Below are 27,567 nucleotides of genomic sequence, written 5' to 3'. Positions count from 1 at the left end.
CGGATCACACATCGCAAATAGTCATGTACCATCCCTAAATGGTCTATTCATGCAAGAAGTGTCTCAACCCACGGTCCGTCCTCCTGATGAGCGCGAGTAATCCGGGAGGATATGACTGGAACCCAGGGGGCATGCGTCCTGGCCTGCTTCGGCAGGAAAAATTTGGGTATAGGGTAGGTTTCCGCGGGAGAATATGACTAGTCCGTACCCCGTCCGTGGTTGGAAGAGGGGTTGTTCTGGAATAAGATTCTTTTGTCAAAGTTATGTGAGAGGGTGGGGTCGTCACTCACCTCTGTCTATTTCGTAGACATTGCCGAGGAAGTGTTTTGTTTGAAAGATTAACAAGACAATCTTTGGGTAACCTGAAAGAGGCACCTCTCCCGGTGAAACGAAAGTTTCGATGGCAGAAAAGTAGAGGTAACCTTGAAACTTTGTTTTATACATGGGGGCATGCAAACCTTTTGGAGTGCAAGCAAGGGGCAACTATTTATTTTTAAAATTTTTAGGACCTCTAACCCTTTAAACTCGTAGGATTAGTCGTTTCCAAACTTGCATAAAGAAAGGATGGGGAGCAAAGCTTAGTGAAATGAAGCTCCATAAAAAATAGAATCTTGATGAGACACTCTTATCTTATGACTGGTATATCGAGCAGTTTTAGCATAAAGTTCATGCTCGTTAAAAAATAAACGCAAGATCCGAGCAGTTTTAACGCGGTCTTCATGCTCGTTAAAAAATAAATATAAGCAGTGAGCAATGTTTCCTCCAGTGTTTAAGCTCATTTTTAAATAAAAAATGAACCTACCCGGTAAATAACCTCTGTGATCGTAAATTTATCAGCCATAAAAGCCTTGGTCGTGTTTGCACCTGCCACCTCCACCTTTCATTTGGCCGATCGTTCACCTCCATATGATTGTTTACCCATTTTGAGGAACAGCTGCGAAGAGTGATTTCACCTAGCCATCCTTGTGACACTGCCGTGATTGGAAAATTCCAACCTGTACCTGGAATCAGCTGCTATCCCTGTTTATCACTCGTTCCTCAAAAGACGAGTCTTCTTTAAGCTCTTTTCAATTGACTCGTAAAATATGAAAAGATTGTCGAGTTTTGGCCTTCCAGCTCGTTAAAGGACAGGAAGAGCTATCCCTCCTCTAGATTTTAATCTTTTTGGACCTGAGGGATTATTGCACAAAAAGGTCGAGCGCTTGTTTTATTCGGCTCGTTAAAATTATCGAAAACTCATCCCTTCTGTATTGTTTTATACTTTTTCGGACTTAAGGGATTAGATGATGAAAAAGGAATTTTGGAGTTAACTTTATGTACCTTTTCAGACTCTCTAAAAATGAAAAGGACCGAGTTATCCTTGTCGTTAGACTCGTTAAAATTATTAAATAGCGACAAACTTGTCTTTAGACGAGAACGAGTTTCACTATCGCTAGGCTCGTTAAAACATAGCGATGGGCTTGCCCGAAGGGCAGGTTATAGAACAAGCATATGTTATCCTCCTCAAGCTTGACAAAAATAAAGAGGTACTGGTCAGCAATGATTGGGGAAAAATTGGGAGAAAACTAAAGAAAACTTTGATGGTAGCAGGTCGCTCTTGAACATGACACTTTTCCTCCGTATCACAATCGGGTTGGGTTGTCTCATTCACCGGTCACATCACCATGGTCTCGCAATACCATCCATATTTGGGGTAATGCTACCAATCCATCGCATCAGTGTCACCATATGTTCAAGAGAAGTCGTTCAGAAAGAGTCAACCGGGTCCCATCCACTGCCATACATTATCCTTCATCCATTCATGACCGCACCCTGAATCATATGTCACAGATCGTTTTCACCTCCATTAAAATCATTAGCTCCGTTCCATGTCACTGATGTGGGATTCATCAAGGCCCTCCTTTGACGGATCGCTCCTTGTCGACATCAGCTCATTATCCAAGGAGTTGATCTAGGAACAACCCCTTCAGTACTTTGAAGCTTGCATGCCTCAATGGCAAGTTTCTCACTTCCGGCGACAGGTATACATCAATGACCTTCGACCAGAAGATTTTGCGTGGTGTTTGACGCCAAGTCCTTTATTCACACCACGTGAATTGTACTGCAGTACCTTGAGGGTCATTATCATTATTGGTGATTCCTCTCGCGCTTGTTAACGGTTTACATCATTGACCAGTAATCAAGCGATGTCTTTCCATGTTTGACTTCAGCGCAATTCTCACATGGATCGACTTGTACTTAGAGTGAAGATCGAACGAGTTTGAAGACCCGGATCTAGTTTCATCCATCCGGGCTGCGACATATATTCAGGAAAGATAAAGACATTTGACATGTACATCATTGCAGCAGATGATCATCCTACTCAAAGGATGATAATTTCGCCAAAATTATCAGTCTACCATCAGACGATCGTCTGTTCTATGTACAAAAATGAATTTATAAAGCTGAGCATGGGAATGCCCGCCTCAGCTAGATCATGAAAGCAGTATGAATCATAATGTATTGTATTGTATCTTATTACAGGTCTCCTCCCAGCAGACGGATGAACTTCGGACCCTCCTGGATAAAGCATTTCACCCGATAAACGACCTCATACTTTAGGGGGCAACTGTTATAGACATTTTTGTGCCTTACAGCCTCGAGCATGAAATGTCCATAATCTAAGGGATCCAAAGTCCCTAAACATGTTGTTCCTACCCCTAGAGGAACAAGGCCAACTAACCACAGCAATTCACAGAAGTTCTCCACCTGAAAACACTCAAAAACAAGCCAATTCTGGATCATGTCAACTGCTCCACTGAGCATTTGCGCTGAATGTCAACTGCTCCACTGTCTACCTGCGTTGAATGTCAACTCCAACAAAGGCTACCTGCGCTGAGCGTAATTGGACAAGTGGCAGGCTCATTCTTCAATGTGTCAATGCCCAGGAAGCTTCCAAAATGACACTTGCATCAAGGAATTCGACTGGTGATGAGTAAGAGGTTCCAAATCTCCAAGTGGAAGCAAGAACCTCCAAGTGGACTCAAGAACTGACAGAGGGAGAGGACACTAGTCAGATCTCAAGCTGACTCATCCTCTCTCCAAATATCTATATATGGATCTCACCTCCATGGGATCTGGAGGCTGGAATTTTGTTATTGCAAAGAATTGCTGTTGGTTTGAGACTGGTTCATTGGGTGCTTAATGCTTTGAAGGGAGCTGAAGAAGGAATTCCCTTCTGCTGGGAAGGAGATGCTGGATTGGAGCCCTATGGGTTGTATCTCTTCCTGAATCCTATTACTTATCAATAAAGCTATCTTGGTTTGCTCCTATATACTGGTGTATTTGTATGATTGCATTAGTGTATTTGATTTACTTCTAATCCTAAATCATTTATGAATATGTATATTTGCCTTTGTGTTGTGTTCTTCTCTTGTCACAAGTAGTTGTTCTCTTGTCACAAGTAGCTGTTCTCTTGTGATCTCGTGGGAATCAAGTAGCTGTTCTCTTGAGCAAGCGAGGAGGCAAGTAGCTGAGAACACCCAAAGGGAAGAGGATCTAGATTGAGGGACCAACGAAAGACAACGATAAGTCTATCGGTCTCCCCTCTTTCACATTTCATAAAGGAGGAAACCAGTGTAGCTGTATTCGTTTGTTGCTAAGGTACTGTCACACCTTAGGTGGATAGGATCGTCCTGCATAGGCATTTTTCCCCACAACAAAAATATCCTCATAAAGAAAAATAACAACTGCATGCTCAGTAGCAGAAAATAATGCTTTGGATTCTACCCATTTAGTGACATAATCAATACATACCAATATATACTTTCTTTGTTTAGATGGAGGGTTAATAGGTCCAATAAAATATAAAGCCAATTTTTCCAAGGGTTCGATGAGTACCTGTGGTTGTAATGGCATTTCATTTGAAAGGGTAGGTTTCCCTACTCTTTGGCAGCTGTCACACCTTTTGACATATTGTTTTGCATCTTTGAAGATGGATGGCCAATAATATCCTAAAGAGAGGATTTTATAAACTGTCCTTTTGTCAGCAAAGTGTCTGCCGCATGGTTCATCATGGCATGCTTTGAGAATATCATACATTACATCTTCCCTAACACATCTTCTGATCACAAAGTCTGGCCCTGTTTATACAATTCTATAGAAATCCATGAATATTTTGAACTCTCGAGAATAATCTTCTTTCACCAGGAAATAAATGTGGAGGTAGTTTCTCTGTAACCAAATAGTTAGCTATATCTGCATACCAAGGAGTCTTAGTGGTTACTGTAAATAAATATTCATCAGGAAACTTGTCCTCTACAAGAGAATCTTCTTTAGTATTCTGAATCCTAGACAAGAAATCAGCTACTGTGTTTTGTTTCCCTGGTCTATCTAACACAGTAATATTGAATTCCTGTAAAAGTAAGAGCCACCTTGTAACTATGCCATTAGTAATGGGTTTGTTCATTAGATATCTAATTGCAGAATGATCAGTATGAATAAAAGTTTCATAGCATGTTATATAATGTCTGAACTTATTGATTGCATGAACAACAACTAAGAACTCTTTTTTTTCAGTCACAGTATAGTTCAACTCAGTGGGAGTTAAATTTTTACTGGTATAGTAAATGGCATAAGGAATAAATCTTTTTGTCCCAACATAGCCCCTAGAGCTGTATCTGAAGCATCTATAGAAATATGGAAAGGAAGTTTCCAATTTGGTCCTCTCAAGATAGGTGCTTCAGATATTCTTGTTTTCAAAGTCTCAAATGTTGATTGGCAATCAGGACCCCATTTGAATTCACAGTATTTTGTAAGTAGTTTGAAGAGTGGAGATGCTATTTTAGTGAAGTTTTCTATAAATATTCTATAATATCCAACTTGGAGATGACTTCAACTTTTGATCTATCAACTTTAATCCCATCCCCTGAAATATGATGTCCCAAAACAATACCTTCAGTAAAAATCATAAAACATTTTTCATGGCTTAGTGAAAGGTTTGTTTCTTTACATCTTATAAGGAATTTTTCCAAATTTTCTAATGTCTCTTCAAACGAATCACCATAAACTGTAAAATCATCCATACAAACTTCTACACAATCATGGATTAGATCAGAAAAAATTCCTAGTACTGCTCTTTGGAATGTTGCAAGTACATTACATAATCCAAAAGGAAGTACTCGATAAGCAAAAGTTCCCCATGGGCAGGTAAATGTGGTTTTATCTTGATCTTCAGGTGCTACCTGAATTTGATTATAACCACTAAAACCATCCAGAAATGAAAAATACTTTTTGCCTGCTAATGTATCTAATACTTGATCTATAAATGGCAAGGGAAAGTGATCCTTCAAAGTTGCTTTATTCAATTCCCTATAATCAATGCATACCCTCCATTTACCATTCTTTTTGGGTACTATAACTAAAGGAGAAACCCATCGGCCATCTGAAATTGGGTAAATGAAATTTACATTGAGTAGTTTTTGGAGCTCTTCTTTCACTATCTCCCTAAGATTTGGATTCATCCTTCTCTGAGGTTGTCTGATTGGTCTACTGTTTTCCTCGATATAGATATGATGGATGAAAGTCTTAGGGTCAATACCTTTCATATCAGTATACTCCCATGCAAATGCAGTAGAATGTTTTTGCAAGATTTTGGTTAGCTCTTCCTGTTGTGACTTTTCCAAATTTTTGTTGATATTCAGTGTTTTACCTAGAAAAATCTCAATGGTAGAGCTACCAAACTCTTCCATAGAGTAAAGAGACATTTATCTTGATGATAGATATTCAATATCAGAATCTAACTGAAATTGTGTGTGGTCATACTCTGAAGATGTTTCAAAGTTTTCTAATGTGTTCAAAATTTGACTATCTTCACTAATTTCAGAAACAGTAAAGACAGGTTGTATAATATCTTCATCGTCGACCCATTCATTGTCTCCTACTTCTATAATTTCCTTTGCTGGAGGATACAAATTGAATTTCTTTGTTGAACTACCATCAGAAATGTACATATCTCCAGATCTACAACTAATGAAAGCATCAGCTGTGGCTAGCCAAGGTCTTCCTAAGATGAGTGGATGTCCTCCTAAATTACTCTTGGGAGTCAAAATCATGAAATCTACTGGATATTCCCAAGAATCTAAGGAGACTGAAATATCTTCTAGTACACCATCTGGTTTGATTATTGATCTATCTGCAAGTTGCAGTAAGGTGGGTGTAAAAAGAAGATTAGGAAGTTTAAGCTGTTCCATAGTCTGTCTACTCATAATGTTGATAGCAGCCCCTAAGTCAATCAAAGTGTTTGGAATTTCTATCCCATTTATATGTGTCTTGACAATTGGACTACCTGGATCTACATACTTCTGCATGGTAATTTTTCCCATCATGATATCTGCAATTTTTCCTACCAGGTGGATTCTTCTTGTGTCTCTTGGTTTCCTTCCTGGTCTTTTAAGACTCAACTCCTTTATTGTTTTTTCTAGAATAGGAATCTCTCTAATGGCTTGTAGCAAGGGAATCTTGATACAGACATTCTTTAACTCATCTAGGAAATCATAGTCAGGCAACAAGATTTGTTTTTCCACCCCTTTGTCAATTTGTAATCTTTCAGGGAAAGGAGGCATGGATGAAGATGCAGGTTGCTCAACTATAGGAGTTGTGGGGGTTGACTCTTTTTCTTTTTCTTTTTGGTTTTGAAGAGATGCTTCCTCAAAACCTTTATTAACTTTAAGAGAATCCTCCTCAGAGGTACCTTGCTCTTGGACATCTATAGAAGGTTTTTCTAAAACTATACCAGATCTGAGTTGAACATCATTAAGAGGAACAATCATATAGGTAGGAAATTGTTGTCCTTCTACCATGTAAGCATTCTGAGGATTTTTGTTGTTGGGATTTGGCAATGGCTGGGATGGTAGTTGATTTGTCTTTTGTTGAAATGGAAGCAAGAGTTGAGAATTTGGATTTTGTTGAGAAGGTTGTTGTTGTGGGAATGGTAATGAAAGTTGTGGGTTTTGATTTGGAATTGGTGGATTTTGTTGATTTGGAAAAGATGGAGGATATTGATAAAATTGAGCAAATCTCCCATAAGGATTTTGCATCCCTTGCGCCCATGATTGGTATGTTTTTTGAGATTGGGGCCAAGGTTGTTTCCAAGAATTCCAATTTGGCGAGAGCTGAAAGTTCATAGGATTGTTAAATCCTTGATTTTGTTGCCCCTGCCATGGTCTTCTTGAGACAAAACAAAGGGACTCTATTGAATTTGGATCTTTCTGAAAGACAGCTTTGAGCCCAGGAATTGAAGGACAATCCTTGGTCTCATGGCTTTCTGAGCAAATCATACATGTTTCTACAACTTTTGCATCCAAGGGGCATTCCCTTAGAGCATGTTTCTTTCTACATTTTGGACAAAAGATGGCCAAGGCATCAGCTTCTGCTTTCTGCTTGTTTTGTATTTTAAGGGTGTCTAGTTGTTCACTAATACTCCCTAGAATATCAGTTTTGAACTCATCAAGCATATTGCCAATCTTTGCCCTAATTACTGATCCAGTTGCAGATTTGTTTTCTCTAATAAGAGAAGGATCTCTCGGCCCTTTTCCAGTTTTAGATTTTCCCCTTGAGAGATGGACACATAGTTCTGCTATGTCATGAAGTGGAAGTTGAGAAATATCTCCCTTCCCCATCATGTTTAAGACATCTATCCATTCATCCCTAATGGCTTTCAATAGAAGGGATTTCAAGGTTTCCTCATCTAAATTACTCATTTTTGCTCTCTTTAAGTTGTATTGAAATCTTTCAAGTAAATCCTCCAAGTTTTCATCTTCTTTTTGCATCATCTTGAACACCTCATCCTTATGATTGGTGGGCATACAATAATCTGGGTATCTATCCAAAAATGTTTGTTTCATATCATTCCAAGTCCTAATAGATTGAGTGACTAATCCCATGAACCATTTCAAAGTAGCTCCTTTCAATGTTGAAGGAAACAGTTTGAGTTTTTGAGAGTATTCCATATAGTCATAGGTTCGGCACAAGACTTCAAACTCAAATAGAAATGTTTCAGGATCCTCACTTCGCAACCCATAAAAGTTTGAGAGGATAGATGGTGAAATGTTTTTCATTGTTGTATGAGTTTCCTCATCGGCTATAGGGAATCCAAATGAGTTATCTCCATCCCTATTTCCCCCATTATTACCCCTACCTCCTCCATTATTTCCTCTTCCTCTACCTCTACCCCCTCCTCCAAATCCATCTACTACTTCCTCTGTCATGATAGTTTCCTCAGAGTCCTCAGAGTCCTCCAATTCTTCTATTAATGGTGAATGAGGAAGAGTGTCTCCCTCCTCTTCTTCAGATGATTCTACTTCTTTGATTACAATATGTTCCCCTGTAGAAGTGAAGAAAGGTTCTTCTCCTAGATCAGATTTAGTAGATAGTGTGGGAGAATCTCCTAATTCGTCTGCTGCCCCTTGAATTCCAGGAATCATAAGGTTGGGAGTATGAGTTGGAGATGATGGAGTTGTATGTTGTCTATGCCTAGAAGTAGCTGGAGTTGTGAAAATCGAATTTTTGGCCCTAGCTATAAACCTTCCCCTAGAATCTCTTGCTTTATGCATGTCATTTTTTTTATTATTTTTTTTTAAGTCGGGCTAATAATTCTCTTTCTGATCTTCTAGGTCACACTAGCTGCAAGAAAAGAGCATAATCAAGAAATTATTGAACTAATAACTCTCTTTTCTGATCCTCCAGATCACACTAAGTGCAAGAGGAGAGCATACTTCAAGAAGTTATCAATTCCCCCCCCCCCCCCCCCCTTTTTTTTTGTAAGAGATTGGCTACCTAGTTACACTTCCCCCATAACGGCACCAAAATGTTTAGTCAATTTAGTATGTCCTAAATTGCTACATTAATTATCAATCTAGGAGTCATAAACTGATGAAGTGTGGCGCACTATATGTGCAAGACAACCTCTTTCTTACTTTTTATTGTTTTCAATTTTTATTTCATTTGGGGGTTTTATCTTCGTTTATCTCCTAATGTGAATGGAAATCCTATCCCCGAGTTTTAAGAATACTCTAGAAGGTAAGTATGGATATATATTTTAAGGCAATTTTGTCCTTTATGATGACTTCCAAAACTTAACACTTCAGAAGATCTCAAAACAGTCTAGTAATGAAATTGATTCTTTGAACAAGAATATAAATGTACAGCTAAACAAGAATGTAAATGTGCAACTACTTGAATCAAACAAATGATGAACTACTAATTATGAGATCCCTATCTCTGCTGCTCATCTAAATATAGAAATAAAATTTAAGCTATTGCACTCAAACAAATTAAAAACTGCAAACTAATAAAAGTAAAATCAATTCACTTCATTTATAGTCCGATATCTCGCCAATTAGTCTTTTCGGGGTTAAGCTATGGCTCTGGAGATAATGTCAATAACATGAGGAATTGATATCTAATTGTAGAAAAATAAAGCTAAAATCAAATCACATCATTCATAGTCTGATAGCTCGCCAAGTAGTCTAAGCTATGGCTCTGGAGATAACGTCAATGATATGAGGAATTTGATATCTAATTGCAGAAAAATAAAGCTAAAATCAAATCACATCATTCATAGTCCAATAGCTCGCCAAGTAGTCTAAGCTATGGCTCTGGAGATAACGTCAATGATATGAGGAATTTGATATCTAAACTAACTGACAAAGCAAATGAATAAAACTGAAATCAAAGCATAAATGAAATTACAAAGCTAAGAAAAGTAAAGTCAGCAGAGAGGCTAATCTCATGTCACTAGTTATCGTAAAAATTGTATGAAAATGCCCGGGCCTAGCCTATCCTGAAACACACACTGATCAGTGTTAGCAACAATATACAATGCTTGAAAAATCATGTATAGGACTGTAACATTAACATCATAACTATCTTATGAAATATACACAGGTGAACAAATTATGAAATATGTACAATGGAAATAAGGAAACAATACATAAAAACTTTACAGCAATAAAGAAAACAAAACCTCAGCGTGCAGGGGCCCTCTGCACGGCCTTGGTCAACACGCTATTAGTCTGGAATTATGCTCACACAGTCATATAAAACAGAGTCTTGTTATATTGCAAAACAGAGGAAGACTCCTCTCATTACAACAGCAGGACCAGTTCATGGCACAGTACAATGACTAACAGCAAAATGACATCAAAAACTAACTAACTCTATGCGTTTGAAAATGCGTTATTTATAAGGGAAATTACATAACTGTTTTCTTATGAAACACCTTCAACAGAGGACACGTAAAAAGACAACATCCATGAGTTTAGCATGATGGTTGCCGAGATCATTCAATCTATCAAAAGATGGCTGTTGGATTTGCATCGTGGAGGCAGTCTACAGCTGTCAAAATGAACCCAGAGATCTAGGAATGGCCTCGGACCCTTCACGTGTTGAAAAACAGAGACCTGTTGCCGTAGGACTCCTTCGTTTGACCACCGTTTGACCATGACTTTCCTTTATGAATCCAGCTAAACCAATAGGACCTGATCCATGTCCAGATCATTCCTGAACTGCCCATGTGCCTCGTTTTGCTTGATGACACCTGTAACATAGAGATCAACAAAAACAGCTGCAGAAAGTTGAATCAACTGCGGAAAGTGGCTGCATTTCGCAGCTAATGAGCAAAATCTAATTCAAATAGCAAACACAAAGACATAGTTAGAAAACCACTTAAATGCTCTTTTATAGTCAATATGCAATGATCTTTGATAGCTTATGAGGTACTGGTGAGGGGAAAAAGTCTAGGAAAATGTGTAAGAGAGATGTAGTTTCAGAGCTCAACAACTTTCCCCACCAAAATGCTTGATTAGTAGATCTGGTTCCCAATACTAGGACTCTACATTAAATGGTATGGAACACATTCCTAGAATTTCTCAATCATTGGAGCTCCATAATATGTGCCATAATTTGTTGATTTATTGTTTAATATTGATCCTCCTGTAGTAGGGATCAGGTCCCTAGATTATGTCCTCCAAATCTCCAGAATTTGCCCAATATTCTCATAATATTCCACAAAAATAAATAATATTAGGCATGAACATGCAATTATCCATAAACCTTCCTAATGAAAATATTAAAGTTAAAAATACATTATCTAATGAAAGAAGAGAGGTTTAATGTGCTGAAGGATGGTCAGATGGGCCTTAACTTATGTCTAATTTAGAGGCATGGGCCTTAATTTATGTCTAATTTAGAGACATGGGCTTTAATTTATGTATAATTTAGAGGCCCATCAACTAGCCCTTAAAATGACTAGATTTTTTCCCACGGAGTTTCGAACTGATGACCTTCACATCATGGAATGACTTAACAGTACACCTGATCACCATTTATTCTACAACCCATGGGGATTTTTTTATGTTTTAATTTTCATCATTCTATGAGTATTTTTTGGTTTTTTTTAATATATTTATATATATATATATATTTTTGTTTTCTTATAAAAATTTTATATTTGTTTTTTTTTTTTTTTTTTTAAATTTAAAATGGTTAGGTAACAATTATTTAAAAAAAATGCATACTTGAGACATAAAAAAGTTTAAAGTGTCAAAAATATGCCATGAAAAAAAAAGGTTGATGCTTTTCAAAATCCACATGAAAATAAGCAACATTTAAAAAAAATATATACATGCTTAATATTAGAAAATTTAAAGTGTCAAAATAAGCCAAATAGAAGGGGTTGATGTGTTGGCTTGTTGGGGCCTAACCCAGGTTCAGAAGTGATTTAGCCAAACAAATCCCAAAACTACCTGCCCTTTCGGCAACAGTCTGCAGTGCACGGACTGAGGTATCACCCGAGGTAGTATGGGAGGGTGTTGGAACCAGGTTTCTGCACCCTAGGGATGTCTTTATGAAGGGTAGGAAGTTCACGAACAAATCCTGTGCGCTTGCACTGCTTCGCGCAGCCGTCTGTCCTTCACAACTTGTGCAACTGCTTCCTCGTAGATTCGTAAAGAGCGCGAAGAGGTGCTGTCTAGATCCTAATTCTTCACTGTGCGTTTATTATAGATCTTAACTTAATTATGTGGGCCCAATATTCTCATTAATCATTCAACATTCATAACAAGTGCGCATAATCATAAACTGTAAAGAGATGCATAAAAGATAACAGAAGCACAAAATATTCCAAAATTAACTTATCTATTATTAATCCTTTGTTCAGATACAATCCCAACTCCACCCTGCACATTCAGCTACAGGGGTCTGCGCACACAGTTGCGGACTCTACCAGGCCTCTGCGCACTCAGCTGTAGAGCCTCTTACTACTACTACAACCCAAGACTCGAACTTACAGACTCAGAGCTAATTCATCATCCGAAAACCCATATGACTTATGCAAGATAAGACTGCCTTTTACAATTAGAGCCTCGCTCTATTGATATAATGCCATGGTCCATGGACCATGGGTAGGCCGACACATTCTATATTTAATTACATTATTTTAGGGTAGACAACCCTAGACTCTCGCGCTCCGTGCCCACATTTTGTGGGGTCTTTACATTACATTGACCAAAACTCAGGCTTCAAGCCCCAAAAACCTGCTATGGGGGGATCCGCTGCCCAATAGGCCCCCAACGGAATCATCGTGACTCGTCTCGAGTCACTCGGCTGGTGCAGTGATCTTTGTGCGAAGTCCATCCAGCAACTTCTGCGCTTCGCTTACGTCTGCAACACATTCTTCCATTGTCCGCTGTACCAATTGTGCGCGTATCTCCGATGCGTCGTTGTTAGGTGAAATTCCTTGCTTGAGTGCATATATGCCCTACATCTATGCCAGCTTTCCCTTGATCTTGGTGGTGACCGTGAATGCTTCCTCGAGCCAAGGCTGGATGCATGCTTTAAGCACTACTTCTTTTTGGTGTGCGGCGTCCACCTGTTCCTTTAGAGACTTGGCCTCCTTCATCTTGGTAAGTCGCTGAGTAAGGGCGACCATCTATGCAGTCCCCCTGATATTTTCATATGCCTGTTGTAATTGCCATGCTTCTGTCTCTAGACACTATATGGTTGGATCTTCTTGCAGTGAGGTGAGCGTGAAGAGGGACTGATCCAACAATCCTATGTAGTCTTGTACAACATGCTCTATCGCTTCCAACCCCAATTGAATGGTGCTGTGGTGTTGCTCTCTAACTTTTGAGGGTGTAGAGGGCTACGCCTTAAGCCGCAACTCGGCGATCTGCAGGTTCAGCTCCAACTGAACCTTCGCGGCCTCTTCCTCGGCCTTGTGAACTCCAGCCACTAGCTTGTGAATATTTTTTGCTGTTGGGAGTACCGCCGGCACGACCAACTCTAGTATGCTACTACCCTCCCTGGTGCGAAGCTCAGCAGTTACCCCATCCTGTAGTTGGTATAGGGTTTCTCTGGGAAGGGCGGCCAAATTCAACCCCCAGCCCTTCATTTGACTTGTCGTGGCCCTGTCACCCTTGGTGGCTACTAAGACTGTGCCTTCTGGTAATACAAAAGTGTTCGTGGTGCAGGCGCGCAACATCGGCTCGGCTTCGGATGTACCTGCCACAACGTGTGGTGCCATCATTCCTAGGGGTCGCACCTGTAATGCCTACAACTACGCTCTGAGCACCCCCAACACAGTTGTCTGCTCCGTCATTAATTCTTCAAAATCATCCTTAGTGACATCATGAACTGTTTCGCCAATGTCAAGAAGGTCTCCCTTGGTGAGCTGGATTGGGTAGACAGAGGTCTTTTATGCCTTTGTCTTTTTGCGCGAGGTTGGCTTCTCATGGACGTGCGACCTCTTAAGTTGGGTCGATTTTGGCGCAGGGTCTGTGCGTTCCTTTGTCTCAATCTCCCCCTGTATGTCCTGCTCTGTGGACATTTCTTGGCCTTCCTTGGTCTCTTTGGTGGGCGCGGTTGTAGTCTCTGCCTTTTGAGCTGCTGCTGTTGCCTCAGCCGACTTCTGCTACGTGGTCGCTTCTTGTTCTTGGCACCTTCTCTCTGCAACTGCGTGATGCATAGCTTGGTATCCTTCTTTCGCTGCTGTGTTGTGATCTTTTCCATTTCTGCCAAGTCCGGGGTGCGCCACTCCAGAGGCCAGGACTCCATTACCGCAAAGATCGCATCATCCATTGCGATGAATGGGAGCTTCACCCATGTTCGTGTGGGATCTTTGCGCGCCTGGATATACAGGTTATGCATATCCGCCTTGAACTCTGTCGCGCTTTGTAAGCTGTTATGGACTGTAGGGGACAAGTGTGGCTTGCAGTTGATCCATGTTCGTATGCTTGCCTCTACGAACACCCAAAACACCTTTATCTCACGAATCCTCGTCACATCTTTTGTTGCCCAGAGCGAGGTGTACCTCGCGGCTTCAGGTAGGTCACCCTCAATCATGGGAAACTGTCTGTCTTCTGGCAGCTCCCCTGCTTCTGTTGTCATGCACCGCAATGATTTAATCATCATGCTGCAATTCAACATTGTCACTTCGTGTAACCGGTTCTACCAGCGTTCTACTTCTTCATCTGAATCTAAAGTACAGGAATTGTCGTGTTTCCCTGAGATTATCCCATCTACAGTCGGGTTCACCCGATTCTAGTCTTGCGCAGTTATCTAGTAAATGCAATCCAGCTCATCGTCGCTTTCATCATCACACACGGGTTCAGTGTAGCATGCTCCTTCGGATGGGTCTAATAGGACTACCACGTGTAGTGACTTTTTCTTGAATATCATCTTCCTCTTCTTCAGGTTGATGGATCCATTCATATCAGTCGCCCAGTTGATTTCTAAAAACGCGGGATAAGGATTGTTGTCATCGACAATCTCTATCACTTCAAAGTCCGTTTGTGTGCTCGTTCCTTCAATATCGACTATTACTCCTTGCAACCTTCCCATGGGCATGATCTTCTGTTGGTTCGCCATTCATAATTGAATAGGGGACCACTGTAACACGGGCCTGCCCATGCGTTCCTAGGTTTGCTTAGGTAACACATCTGTATCGGACCCTAGGTCTAAGATTACTAGATCCATTTCATATTCACCAATCTGCACCGTCAATCTCATTTCCCATCTAGTGCGCAATGTATGCTTTCCCAGTTTCCGGACTACACGCGGTTCACCTGACCCTGCGCACCTAATGATCAGCTCTTGTAATCCTTTAACTACCCTATTATCGCACATCAACTTCAAGCATGTCTCCAGAAAGGTAGTAAGCATGGAAGGATCCATTCCCTACTCTGGTTGATCCTTACTACCTGAAGTGGAGGCCTCAGTGAAGCTCTTTTTAGCTTCCATAAACGTCTCCTTTACGCGTTGTAAGTTGAACTTAGGTTCCTTTACAGGAGCCTTGCGAACCCATGTATATTCCTTGGGCTTCTTTCCCTTATCTTCCCCTGTAGTCGCACCACTTCTGAGCATCACATTCACGTTGGGGTCTTCATCTCGAGGTTTTAGATCTCATCGTTTGGATATTCTAAGTCGAAGGAGGTTGGAGTACTCCTTCTTGGCGCATCTGTGTGATCAACATAGGACAATCCACTGGTTCATGATCAAATTGAGCACAGTACGAACAAGATATTCTCGTTGGGTTGGTACAATCATGAGCGTAGTGTCCTGGTCCTCCGCAATTGTAGCAAATCAACTGTCCCCGGCCCCTGCCTGGTCCCATGCCTCCTCGTCCTCGACCTCGCCCCTGAAATCCAGCGCGTGCCATCCCCGCGGCTGGGTCGAGGCCTCGCGCTTCTGTCTGCATTCCATAGGATGGGGTCTGATCCATCATTAACTCTTAGCTGCGACAAATACGCTCGTCGTGGCCCACCGATATACAAAAATTACAAAACAGTTGCTGGGGAGTCTGTATATACTTCTACAACAAATGACAGTTATCCGTCGTGTGCTTTCCCCTTATCTGACTGATCGTGCACCATAGTGTGGGTGCTACACTTGGCCTTGCCTGTGGCTTTGGTCTCAACAGCTTTGGCCCCCCTCCTGCCAAGTAGTTCGCAAATACCGGACAGTGGCCCTTATCGTGGCCCTGGCTTTTACATTTTATGCACCACACTTCCTCGCGCGCCTTCGGCCGTGGTGCCCTATCCTGCTTCAAGTTCTACATTTCCAGGCAGAGATTTTGTAGCTGTGCATGGATTTGTTGAACTCCTATCCCCGGATCCTATATCTGTGTTTCATGCAACCTCATCGCCATTTCCAACGCTTCGGCCTGGGTTGAAAGCTTCTGTTGTGACAACGCCGTCCTCAGGTGTGGTGTCAAAGATGCCATAGACCATGCGCGGTGCTGCGCATCCATTAGTGTCATATTAGCCTCGCAGATCATACTCTTCAGCCTCTAATCCAGATCCTAGGGGGTCTCACCCGGAAGCATCACGATTTCTTTAAATCCGATGATTGACTGCGTCTCTGATTTTGGCTGGCTAAATTCTTTGTTCAGTGAATTCTGGATCTCTACTATTCTTGCATTTGGGTAATCATTAGGGTGCTTGATATACCACGTCAACGTGTGATCCTATAGCGCGCTCACCAATGTGGCCTTCTTAATGTTATCGTTCGTGACCCCTTTTGCTTCCCACGCCGCTCTTACCACGAACAAGAACTGGTCCAGATCCTCATTCCCTACTCCTCTGAATACGGGTAACTTGATTTCTCTCGCCATGCTAAATTATGGGGTTAGTGGAGGTGGGATGAGTGAAGATGGAGGTGAAGGAGGTGAAGCAGGTGGTGGCGTAAGTGGAGGTGGTAACTGTGGACTGCGTTGCCTTATCAAACTGATTGCACTTCTAGGAGAGACCCGAGCGAGCTCTTCCTCGCTCTCTCGTGAAGGTGAAATCAAGGGATTATTTCCTAATTCCCCGCTGCCTTTGTAGATCCTTCCGCTCCGCATCGTTCCAAACATTAATGTATTCGCATCGCCTGTTTTTCGCATAACAACATCTTAATCTAGATATTCATGGATTTAATGTACCTACCTCATAGTCCCTTGAGAAAACGTCACTCTGCTTTGGTGTAGCTCACGGTCATGTCTATCGCAGACTCAGTGATAAATCCCCCTATTATCTGGTCGAGCCAATGGTCGACAGCTTGCGCGATCTTATCTCCTAGTGTCTCTAGTTTGCACACTAATTCTGGAGTCCACACTATCGGTTGATCAAGTTTATACCTTCCCTGGCTGTCAGCTAACCTCGCGATCCACTCATACAGTTCAGAAGGGAAGGATGCGAAGAAGATCTCGTGGATTTCTGTATATACGTAGCGATCCAGCCACCTATTCTTGGATATCTGTAGAGTTCTGTTTTCTTGTGTCATGAACTCGTGAAGTTTCTTGTCCAACCACTCTTTAATTTCCTCCTTTGTAGGGTTCTAGACATCAAACATCCCTTAGGCAGATCCTGGTCCTGACAACGAAACCATTTGTTGGCTTGTTGGGGCTTGACCCAGGTTCAGAAGTGATTTAGCCAAACAAATCCCGAAACTACCAGCCCTTTCGGCAACAGTCCGCAGTGCGTGGACTGAGGTCTCACTCGAGGTAGTATGGGAGGGTGTTGGAACCAGGTTTCCGCACCCTAGGGATGTCTTGATGAAGGCTGGGAAGTTCGTGAACCAATCCTGCATGCTTGTGCTGCTTCGCGCAACTATCTGTCCTTCGCAACTTGTGCAACTGCTTCCACGTAGCTACTTAAAGAGCGCGAAGAGGTGTCATCTAGATCCTAATTCCTGACTGTGTGTTTATTATATATCTTAACTTAATTATGTGGGCCCAATATTCTCATTAATCATTCAACATTCATAATAAGTGTGCGTAATCATAAACTGTAAAGAGATGCGTAAAGATAACAGAAGCACAGAATATTCCAAAATTAACTTATCTTTTATTAATCCTCTGTTCAGATACAACCCAACTCCGCTCTGCGCACTCAGCAGCAGGGGTCTGCGCACATAGCTACAGACTCTACTAGGCCTCTGTGCACTCAGTAGTAGAGCCTCTTACTACTAATACAACCCAAGACTCAGACTTACAAAATCAGAGTCAATTTAGCATCCAAAAACCCATATGACTTCTCCAAGCTAACACTGCCTTTTACACTTAGAGGCTCGCTCTATTTATACAATCCAATGGTCTGCAAACCATGGGTAGGCTGACACATTATATATTAAATTATATTATTTTAGGGTGGAAAACCCTAGACTCTCGCGCTTCGCGCCTGCATTTTGCGGGGTTTTTACATTACATTGACCAAAACTCGGGCTTCAAGCCCCAAAAACCCTCTATGGGGGGGGGGGATCCACTGCCCAACATGATGTTGCATCAAATTTTTTTAAAATTGGAATGAAATTCACTAACATTTAAAAAAAAGTGTACAAAGGAAATTTAAAGTTAAAAAATACTCCAAAAAAAGTGTATTTTGAATCAACACTTTTCAAAATCGGATGAGTTTTTTCTACCTCTAAAAAAGTGATAACTTGGTTCAACTTCCATTTGATTAGTTATTGTGTTGAAAGCTCCAAAAATGGCTAAGTATGGGATCAATGAGACAAGAGAGAACAAACAAGCCCTGAAAAAGATGATCTTACACCCAGATAACATCAACACACACCACAAAACTCAAAATCCACATGCATACCTTGGAGCAATAGCAAAGTGACACTGTTTTCCAAAATAAAAATCGTAATTTTACTAATTAAAACAAAATTACATGTTGCAGATGTTGTGGCACATTCCATCAGCAGTTGTTGACTTCTGATCAAAGTTCATGAAAAACAAGAAAATAATGTACAAGTGGGGAAAGTCATGCTTTTTTCCCTTTTTTCTTCTCAACCTTTCACCACTCCCCTTGAGTTGGTAATGTAGAAATAGGTGCTAGTGAAGTGTCAGCCACAGGTTGCGGGTTGTCTTTATCAGAATCTGAGGTGTCTGATATGTGATGTCATTTGGATCCGTTGGCGTCCATTGTTTCTGGTATCTTTACCGGCTGTGAGTTCACCAGATCTTGTGGATTTAAAACCTTTGCTTCTGGTTCTTTATTCATCTGATTGTTCTCGCTGGGTATTACATGTTCGACATCCTCTTCCTCCTCGTCATCGGAGAGTGGTGGAGGAAATTTCCATCCCTTGGCTTGTTTCCCTGATTTCTTCTTCCTACAAATGTCGTTTTTGGCTTTTGGACACATGTTTTGTAGATGACCTGTTTGTCGGCAAGTTCTGCATTTGAATGTTGTATTTTCATAATCTAAGACCTACGTCCAGCACCTCTGTTTATGCTTAAGTTGGATTCGATTTGGAAAACCTCTACTGAGATCTACTTCCACACAAATTCGTGCGAATGTGTAGATTCTTTCCTCTAGTCTTTGGGTGTCCATTTTGATATAACACCCGATGGTGTTACCGATTCCTATAAGGAATTGTTGGTTCTAAAGATGTATTGGGAGGTTGTGCAGGAGAACCCAAACTGGCATCCTTGAAACAACCATTTTGTTTGCATCAAATTTTGGAAACCATGGTGTGATGAAGAGACCTGTGGATCCCCAGAACCAAGGTCCTTCCTATATTATAATATCTCTAGCCTCTGCTGAAGGGAAGTTCACTATGAAGAACCCCTTGGAATAGAGATGTATTTCACATTGTGTAGTCCAGTTTGTGAAAATCCAATGAAATAGCTCAACAGGCTTGGGCCAAAAATAGTTGAATATGCAAATTATAGCTTGATTTTCAAATATAGTACAATGCTCATCTGTTTCTAGTATATCTATGTTTAATTCTGGGGTATGATTCAACTGCTCCACAATATATGGCCTTGGTTCCATTCCTGCTTGTTTTGGTGGTGCTGCGGATGTATTTTTCCCTTGGAGAATGTTTTTGAAAGATAGTCCTCCATTTTTTTCCCCTGATGTGTTTCTATGTTTTTTGCTGAGCAACTCCCAATTCCTTCTCCCCTATAAGGATTTTTACTGTTATCTGCCACGCCACCTCTTAGTCTCAGATTGAGAATTATGGTTGACACAGGTGCGATTTTGTAGTCCATAAGATGCTTGGAGTCCTGGAGTGCTCTGCCCCCATGTATCAAATTTTGTAAACTGGTGGGATATCCCACTTGTTGGGAGATAAGGTTCTTCAGATGCTTCACACAATCGGTTCCATGTACCCAAATCAAATGTGTTTTTCCAACAGGGGTTTTGAAAAAAACTTGGAAACGGAGGGTACTTACCAGAGCTCCAGGTTTTGTTGCCATCTGGGGGTAGCTTGTTCGAGAAGCAGCAGTTGCGCTTCGCCTCAATTTGGGCTCTGCGTTCCCTAATAGGGATTTGGTGCCCTGTTCCCATTGATCATTTATCTGAAATAGCTCTGCTTTAAGCTGTTCCATATTCAACCCCATGGACCTCTGTACAGCCCCTCTTTCGACATCGAGTGATTTTGCCGGAAGGGCATCGAACATTTCCAGGGTTTGTTTCACAACGTCTCTGTCGATTTCGGCTATTTCCGTGTCCCAAGTTCGTATCCGTCCTCTGTATTTGGGGGTTCTGTTGAAGAGACATTTTCCGGATCCCTTTGTTGTAAGGGTTTCTTGCTGTTCAGAAGACAAATTCAGGGTTGACTTGATGGGGGTTTCCAACGGCCTTGCGGATTGGAGTTCAAGGGTTGGATGAGAGTACTCTCTCTTAAACCTTGTGGGCTTTGTGGAGATCTCTCGTAGAAGCCGTGCCATTGCCATCGTGACCTCAAACCCTACTGCTCTTAAGACCTTGGAACCATGATCTCTCCTTTGCTGCGCGCTGTCCCATCGAGTTTGGTGTTTGTCGTGGGCTCCTCTGGCTCTCTCCCTGTGGATTCGACAAGTAAGCTAAATGTCCTTGGGCATGATGGTTACCCTCTTCGCATGAATGGCGCACAGATTGGTGTCCTCGAAAAGACCCACCAAGTACACCTCCGCCGCCTCTTGCAACGTCACCACTGCAGAAGACTGGAATCTCAGATCAGTCTTGAAGTCCTGTGCAATCTCCCTTACAAGACGCTGGAAAGGGAGCTTCCTTATAAGCAAATTGGTGCTCTTCTGATACTTTCGGATCTCCCAGAGAGTAACGGTGCCAAGCTTTAACCTATGTGGTTTTTTCACTCCGCCCGTTGCCGATGTAGACTTATGAGCTACCTTCATTGCCAACTGCTTGTGGGGCACTTTTCCCCTGGTTGATTTGCAGGTAGTCTACTTTGTTCGGGCCATTTCTGCTCTGCTCTTCTCTTCTCCATAGGTTGCAGATGTATCCGACGGTAGCGAAGGCATGACAGAAACCTTGTTACAAAGAGAAACCATAGGAAATGTCGCCATGGAACCTGCAAAGAGCGGCAACAAAACTCCTTCACTCGAATTCCTCGTCACCATAGCAAAGTGACACTTATTTCTAAGCGTGACAATTTAAATGTCACTTTGTGACACTCATAATACAAGATATGAAAAGAGTATTGACTATAACTAGAAAGTTGATTGTGCTATGGGAGAGTGAATAACACATATCCTTATGATATATATGATCAACTAATTTAGATGAGTGCACTAGAACTGCCTCTACTGATGTGCTAAAGTGTGTCACATACAAGAGTGCAATTAATAAAAGCGACACATGTGGCACTAAGAAAACATGAAAATGACACTTGCAAAATCTAGAGAGAGTGGAAGCGACACATGTTAGAGTGAAGAAAAAGAAAAAGTGACACTTGTTAAAGTGAAAGCAAGAAAAAATGATAGTCACAAAAGCAAAATCCACACTTATGAAAGCTAAAGTGCGCAAAAGTGACGGTTGAGAAAAATCACTAGAATGATGATACAATTGCAACTAAGAGCGAGAGGATGTCTAACTCACAATATTACATGCTCACTTTCAACTAATATTGTGCACTAATTGTCAACTAGAATTGCACAGTCGTTGTCTTTATGAATTGTGTAGTTACTGCCAACAAGGGTTGCACAATGACTATCATGGGGAGTTACATAATTTATGACACTGGGTATTGCACAGTCACTGTATATAGGGATTGCACAAGCATTTCTTCTCGATACATCTCAGTCACCACTCTCAAGGATTGCACAATGTATGTCTTCAAGGGTAAACACTGACACTGAGCTTTTCGAAAGAGGGTGCACTTGAGAATGCATCAAAAGCTAAACATTTGTAAGCAAGTGACTTCCATGACTAGAACCTCAAAACGAGATTTAGGAACTTAGAAAATCATCAACCAATCATGAAGCGACTAAGAACAATCCAGAAATAGCAAATCATATGATCAACAATAGGCTCCAAAATTCAAGTGTGAGAAATTTTTTTGAGGTTTCTTTCACAACGACAACAATACCCAAGCAGTGGGTTTTGTACCCAAAGTTGTGGGTGCAAAACCAACTGAAGAAAATGATATTTTATTCATGGATGCATGAGGGGGACCTTTATGGGCTAAGGGGTGCCTAGGGCATCATGATGTGGTTAAATCAAATGGATGTTATTTCATTTCTTATGATAGTTGGGGTTTTGTCTAGAAAGTTCAAGTTAGATTGGGCTTAAGTGATGCCCCATAAGGTTTAGCCATTACCCTCATAGAAAACTATAAGAAGAGGTGAGACAAGATCATTTGGAAACATCCTAAGAAGCACGTCCTCATGTGATATCTTCCCTAAAGAGAAGTGTGAGTACCTCAGGAGGTCGTAGACTTAAAGGAGCATCAAAATATGAGCTTGTGATGGTTTATCTTTTGTGGATGGCCAAGTTATCCTAGAAGGAGGACTTCTTCCTCAGTTGGTATTCTACCCTTGAGCAAGTTTTTTGGGAGATCATCTTCTATTGGATTTATGCCCTAGATGGGGGCTACTTTTGTGCATGAAGAATCAACCGAAGTTTGTCCTAGATACTATTGAAGCTCACTCTATTTTTTGTGCTTGTTGAGAGGGTTGAGACCTTAAGGAGGAGTGAAAATGGTTGGGATAACAATGTGATAAGGGGCCATGATCTTGAGAACTCCTATGCATGATTCCTATGCATTGGATAATATTAAAAAATGGGTTGAAAACATTCAAAATTTAGAACAAAGGTGTGCATGAAGGGACATGTGTAAGGGCTATCACAACATGAAGGAGCATGGGAAGATTGGTGGAGGAAAATGTGTTGAAGCGGAACTATGTGAGGTTTGTCTAATAAGTTTTGGACAAAATGTTAAAAAAAACCCTAGTGATTGTGATTTGAAGCATTAAATAACTTATCAGTGGGCTTCCAAGGGTGCCTAAGTGTTGATTTCTTATAGTATTCAAGAGAAAATTAGTGGGTTATTTGTTGATGCCTATGATGAACCTCTTTGGTGAAGAAAGGGCCTATATGTTGGCAGATTTGATGAAGCCCTAATTCATTATTCTTATGAGGAGTTAAGGGGATATGTGTGGGCTGCGTAGTAAGCCCTAAGTTTTGTGGAATTTGTAGATGTGTGGATTGTATAGTGAAGCCTTAGATAAGTCCTCCTAATGTGAATTTAGGGACTGAGTAAGTGTTTGTTTTTGGATGCCCTAAGTACATTTAATTCTTGAGGTTGTTCATTGTTGTGTGGGTAGATTGGTAGATGCCTCAAGGGAAATGTACTAGTGGGCATTCATTACTAAGTAGGTTGTGCATTAAAGTCCCTAAGAACTGATCGTTTGGAGTAGTATACAATAGTTAGTGGGTAGATTAGTTCTGTGCCCTAGCTCAATTATTTGGGGTTGGAAGATTGTTGATAAGTGGATAGATTTCAAGACCCTAAGAGTTGGAAATATTGGAGGAGTGAGAGGGGAGCTAGAGGGTAGAATTGTATGAGCCTATGATTAGTCATCCTTCGAGTAGCAAGAGTGATTGATAGAGGCAGTTTGAGCAGCTGAAAATGCAAGCATATTTGAAGCAACAAAAATACTTGTGAACAACAGAAGAGGTGGTAAAGCACCTACCAGAAGTGTTCAAAGTATGTGGACTGAAAGGAATGAGTTGAGTGCTCCTTCAGCTAGTAAGTCAAATGTAATTTATTCAGGGAAGGATTGGTATTCATAAGTTGTTGAATCCAAGCCCTAGTTGTCCTTGTTTTAGGTTGATTGTAAGGGCCATGATCCCTGGTATGGGAGCCATATGTTTTTTGTATTAAAGTTTGTAATATAAAAAAAATTGGGTTAAAACTTGTCTTGTGCATTGAGATGATTCAATTTTGTACATTTTCCACTGCACGTGCTAGTGTTGTGGTATTTCAGTGATTATGATCATGATTTCAGACATAGATATGTAGCTAAAGTGCCGAGGAAAAATCAAAATGGTATCAAAGAAAATTTGAAGGGACAATGGATCAGAGTGTGCACAATGAATAAAATTAGAATGAGTTGAGAATTCACCTATAGCATAGAGTAGAGCATTCAACTGAGCACATGGAAATGTTGTCTCACTGGCTATGTGGCGATATGGGCTAGGATTTCTAGTGGAATAGTGAAGAACCAAGTGGACAAAAGTTTGTTGTGTGGTATTTTACAGATCAGATGACTTGTTAGGGATCATCAGGACTGATCAAGGTGTGCTTTGGCATGAATACATTAGCTTTGTGTGAAGGACGAGATCATGGAAGGCTAGTGTCTTCATTGGGTCTTGAAGTTGCACATCCAATATTGGAGCCATGTGCACATGAGATGTTTGACCTAGGAGGATGAGATAGCTTGCTAAGTTGAGTTGTGGAGGTCTAAATGAGGCCAAGTATTTGATCACAACTCATACTGACCTTGGAAGGACACAATATCAATAACAGTGTGAGCCAATGGAGGTTGTGTAGGCTCAGAGGGAGTTTAGCTTCAAAGGAAGATGCCCTGTGGAAGTTTGAGTCTTTGGGTTTTGATGAGATTAAGGAAAAAAAACACTCTATATGAGTATGGTTCATTCAATATGGTATGTTGTAGTAGTTTATCCCAAATATTTGGCTAGTGTTGTCATCGATGATGAGATAATTCTGAGTGGTGGGAGTACCTTCCTCACTAAGAGGGAGTGTTGATTTGTGTAGCTTGGGAGGTACTCCCACAACCTAAGGGTACTAGGTTTGGGAGACATTAGCCCACCAAAGTGGGTTGTGGGAAGTGTTCTAAGCAATGGGTTTTGTACCCAAAGTTGTGTGTGTGAAACCAAGTGAAGGAAATGATATTTTATTCATGGATGCATGAGAGACACCCTTGATGGGCTAAGGGGAACCTAGGTAATCATGATGTGGCTAAATCAAATGGAAGGAATCTCATTTCTTGTGATAGTTGGGGTTTTGTCTAGAAAGTTCAAGTTGGATTAGGCTTAAGTGATGCCCCTTCAGGGCTAGAAGTTACCCTCATAGAACACTATAAGAATAGGTGAGACAAGATCATTTGGAAACATCCTAAGAAGCACATCCTCATGTGATATATTCTTTAAAGAGAAGTGTGAGTAACTCATGAGGCCGGAAACTTGAAGGAGGGTTGAAATCTGAGCTTGTGATGGTTTATCTTCTATGGATGGACAAGTTAGCTCATAAGGAGGGCATCTTCCTTAGTTTTTATTCTACCCTTGTGAAAGTTTGTTGGGAGGTCATATTCTATGTGATTTATGCTCTAGATTAGGGCCACTTCCTTGCATGAAGAATAAATTGAAGTCTGTCCTAGATACTATTGAAACTAGCTTTGTTTTTGTGCTTGTTGAGAGGGTCAAGACCCTAAGGAGGAGTGAAAATGGTTAGGCTAAAACTGTGATGAGGGGCCACAGTATTGACCACTCCTGCACATGGTTCTTATGCATTGTATCATCCTAAAAAGTGGGTTGAAAACATTCAAAAGTGAGAATGAAAGTGCAAATGAAGGGATAGGTGTTATGTTTGTCATGGTGTGAAGGAACATGGGCAGATTAGTGGAGGAAAATGTGTTGAAGTGGAACTGTGCAAGGCATGTCCAATAGGGTTTTGGATAGTGTATTAAAAGAAGATATAATGATTTTGATTTGAGGCAACAAATCACTTCTGAGTGGTTTTCCAAATGTGCCCTAAGAGTTGATTTCTTGTAGCAATGAAGAGATAGTTAATGGGTTATTTGTTGATGCCTATGATTAGCCTCTTTAGTGAAGAAAGGGACTATGTGTTGGAAAATTTGATGAAACCCTAGTTTAGTCATCTTATGAGGAGTTAAGGAGTTGTGTGTGGGCTTTGTAGTAAGCCCTAAGTTCTATGGAATTTGTAGATGTGCGGATTGTATAGTGAAGCCCTATATCAATCATGCTTAGGTGCATTTAAGGACTGAGTAAGTGTTGGTTTTTGGATGCCCTAAGTAAATTGAAGGATGGAGGTTTTTCACTATTGTGTGGGTAGATTGGTAGATTCCATAAAGATAATGTAGTTGTGGAAATTCATTGTTAAGTAGGTTGAGAATTGAATTCCCTAAGAACTAATCTTTTGGAGTAACAAAAGACAGTTAGTGGGTAGATTAGTTGTGTTCCCTAGTTTAGTGACTTGGGGCTAGCAGATTGTTGATAAGTGGGAAGTTTGCAAGACCCTAAGAGTTTTCAATCTTGGAGGATCAAGAGATCAGCTAAATGGTAGACTTGTATGGGCCTATGATCAACCATCCTTGGAGAAGCAGGTGTGATTGATAGAGGGAGTTTGAGCAATTGAAGATGCAGGTAGATCTGAAGTAGCAAAACTACTTGTGAGTAACATAAGCGGAAAAGGAACTAGCAGAAGTGTTCAAGTTACATGAACCGAAAGGACTAAGTAGAGAACTCCTTTAGCAAGTAAGTCAAGTGTACTTTGTTTAGGGAAAGATTGGTAGTCATAAGCTATTGACTCCAAGCCCTAGTTTTCTTTGTATCAGGGTTGATTGTAAGGGTCATGATCCATTGTACGGGTTCCCTATATTTGTTGTATTAAAGTTTGTAATATAACAATCTTTGGGTTAAAAAGTGTCTTGTGCACTGAGTTAATTCAGTGTTGTACATTTGCCTTTGTGAAAAGTGCTAGTGTTCTACTATTTCAGTGTGTTTGTGATCGTTATTTTAGACATAGACTTTTAGCTAAAGTGCCAAGGAAAAATCAACAAAATGTAGTTTTGGAAAATAAGAGGTATACTATTTGTGGAATGTAATATCACAGTAAGGAGTGAAGGTAGATTACAAAAAAGATAATTCAATTGTAGAGTGGCCCATAGGAACTAACATTTCCAAGCTAAGGGGATTTTTAAGTTTGATGGGATACTATCATAGGTTTATTCACATTTACATTCACATAATCGCCTCCCTAAAAATCCTTTTATAAAATAATGGTTTCCAATGGAATGATAAATCAGAAAGATGTTTTGAAATATTAAAGGAAATTATTCCTATCACACTTATATTAGTAACTCAAGATTTCTCAAAAACCTTTTGTAATCAACTTTGACGCATCGGGTTTCGGAATAGGGGTAGCATTGATACATGATGACCACCTTATAGCCTCCGAAAGAAGGAATATTAATAAGAAGGAATGTTTGAAATCTACATATGACAAGGAAATGTCAGACATCATGCATGCCATAGCCAAATGACAATAATATCTTCTAGA

At 40.7% G+C, this 27,567-nt stretch overlaps 1 protein-coding gene across 1 annotated transcript; it reads right to left on the bottom strand.

Annotated features, from left to right (window-relative positions):
• Positions 1–20,827: 20,827 nt before the first annotated feature.
• LOC149146561 (histone H3.2-like) lies at positions 20,828–21,139 on the bottom strand. The gene has a single exon (XM_089452803.1). It carries the CDS (start codon positions 21,137–21,139, stop codon positions 20,828–20,830), a length of 312 nt encoding a protein of 103 aa, XP_089308929.1.
• Between the last annotated feature and the right edge of the window lie 6,428 nt (positions 21,140–27,567).

Source organism: Pinus tabuliformis, chromosome X (assembly GCF_031772625.1).
Source record: "Pinus tabuliformis cultivar Carrire ecotype Pingquan chromosome X, CPIR1, whole genome shotgun sequence".
In the NCBI taxonomy this organism is placed as follows: Eukaryota; Viridiplantae; Streptophyta; class Pinopsida; order Pinales; family Pinaceae; genus Pinus; species Pinus tabuliformis.
Note: the sequence above shows the minus strand (reverse complement) of the source record. Positions and strands in the feature narration are given on the sequence as shown.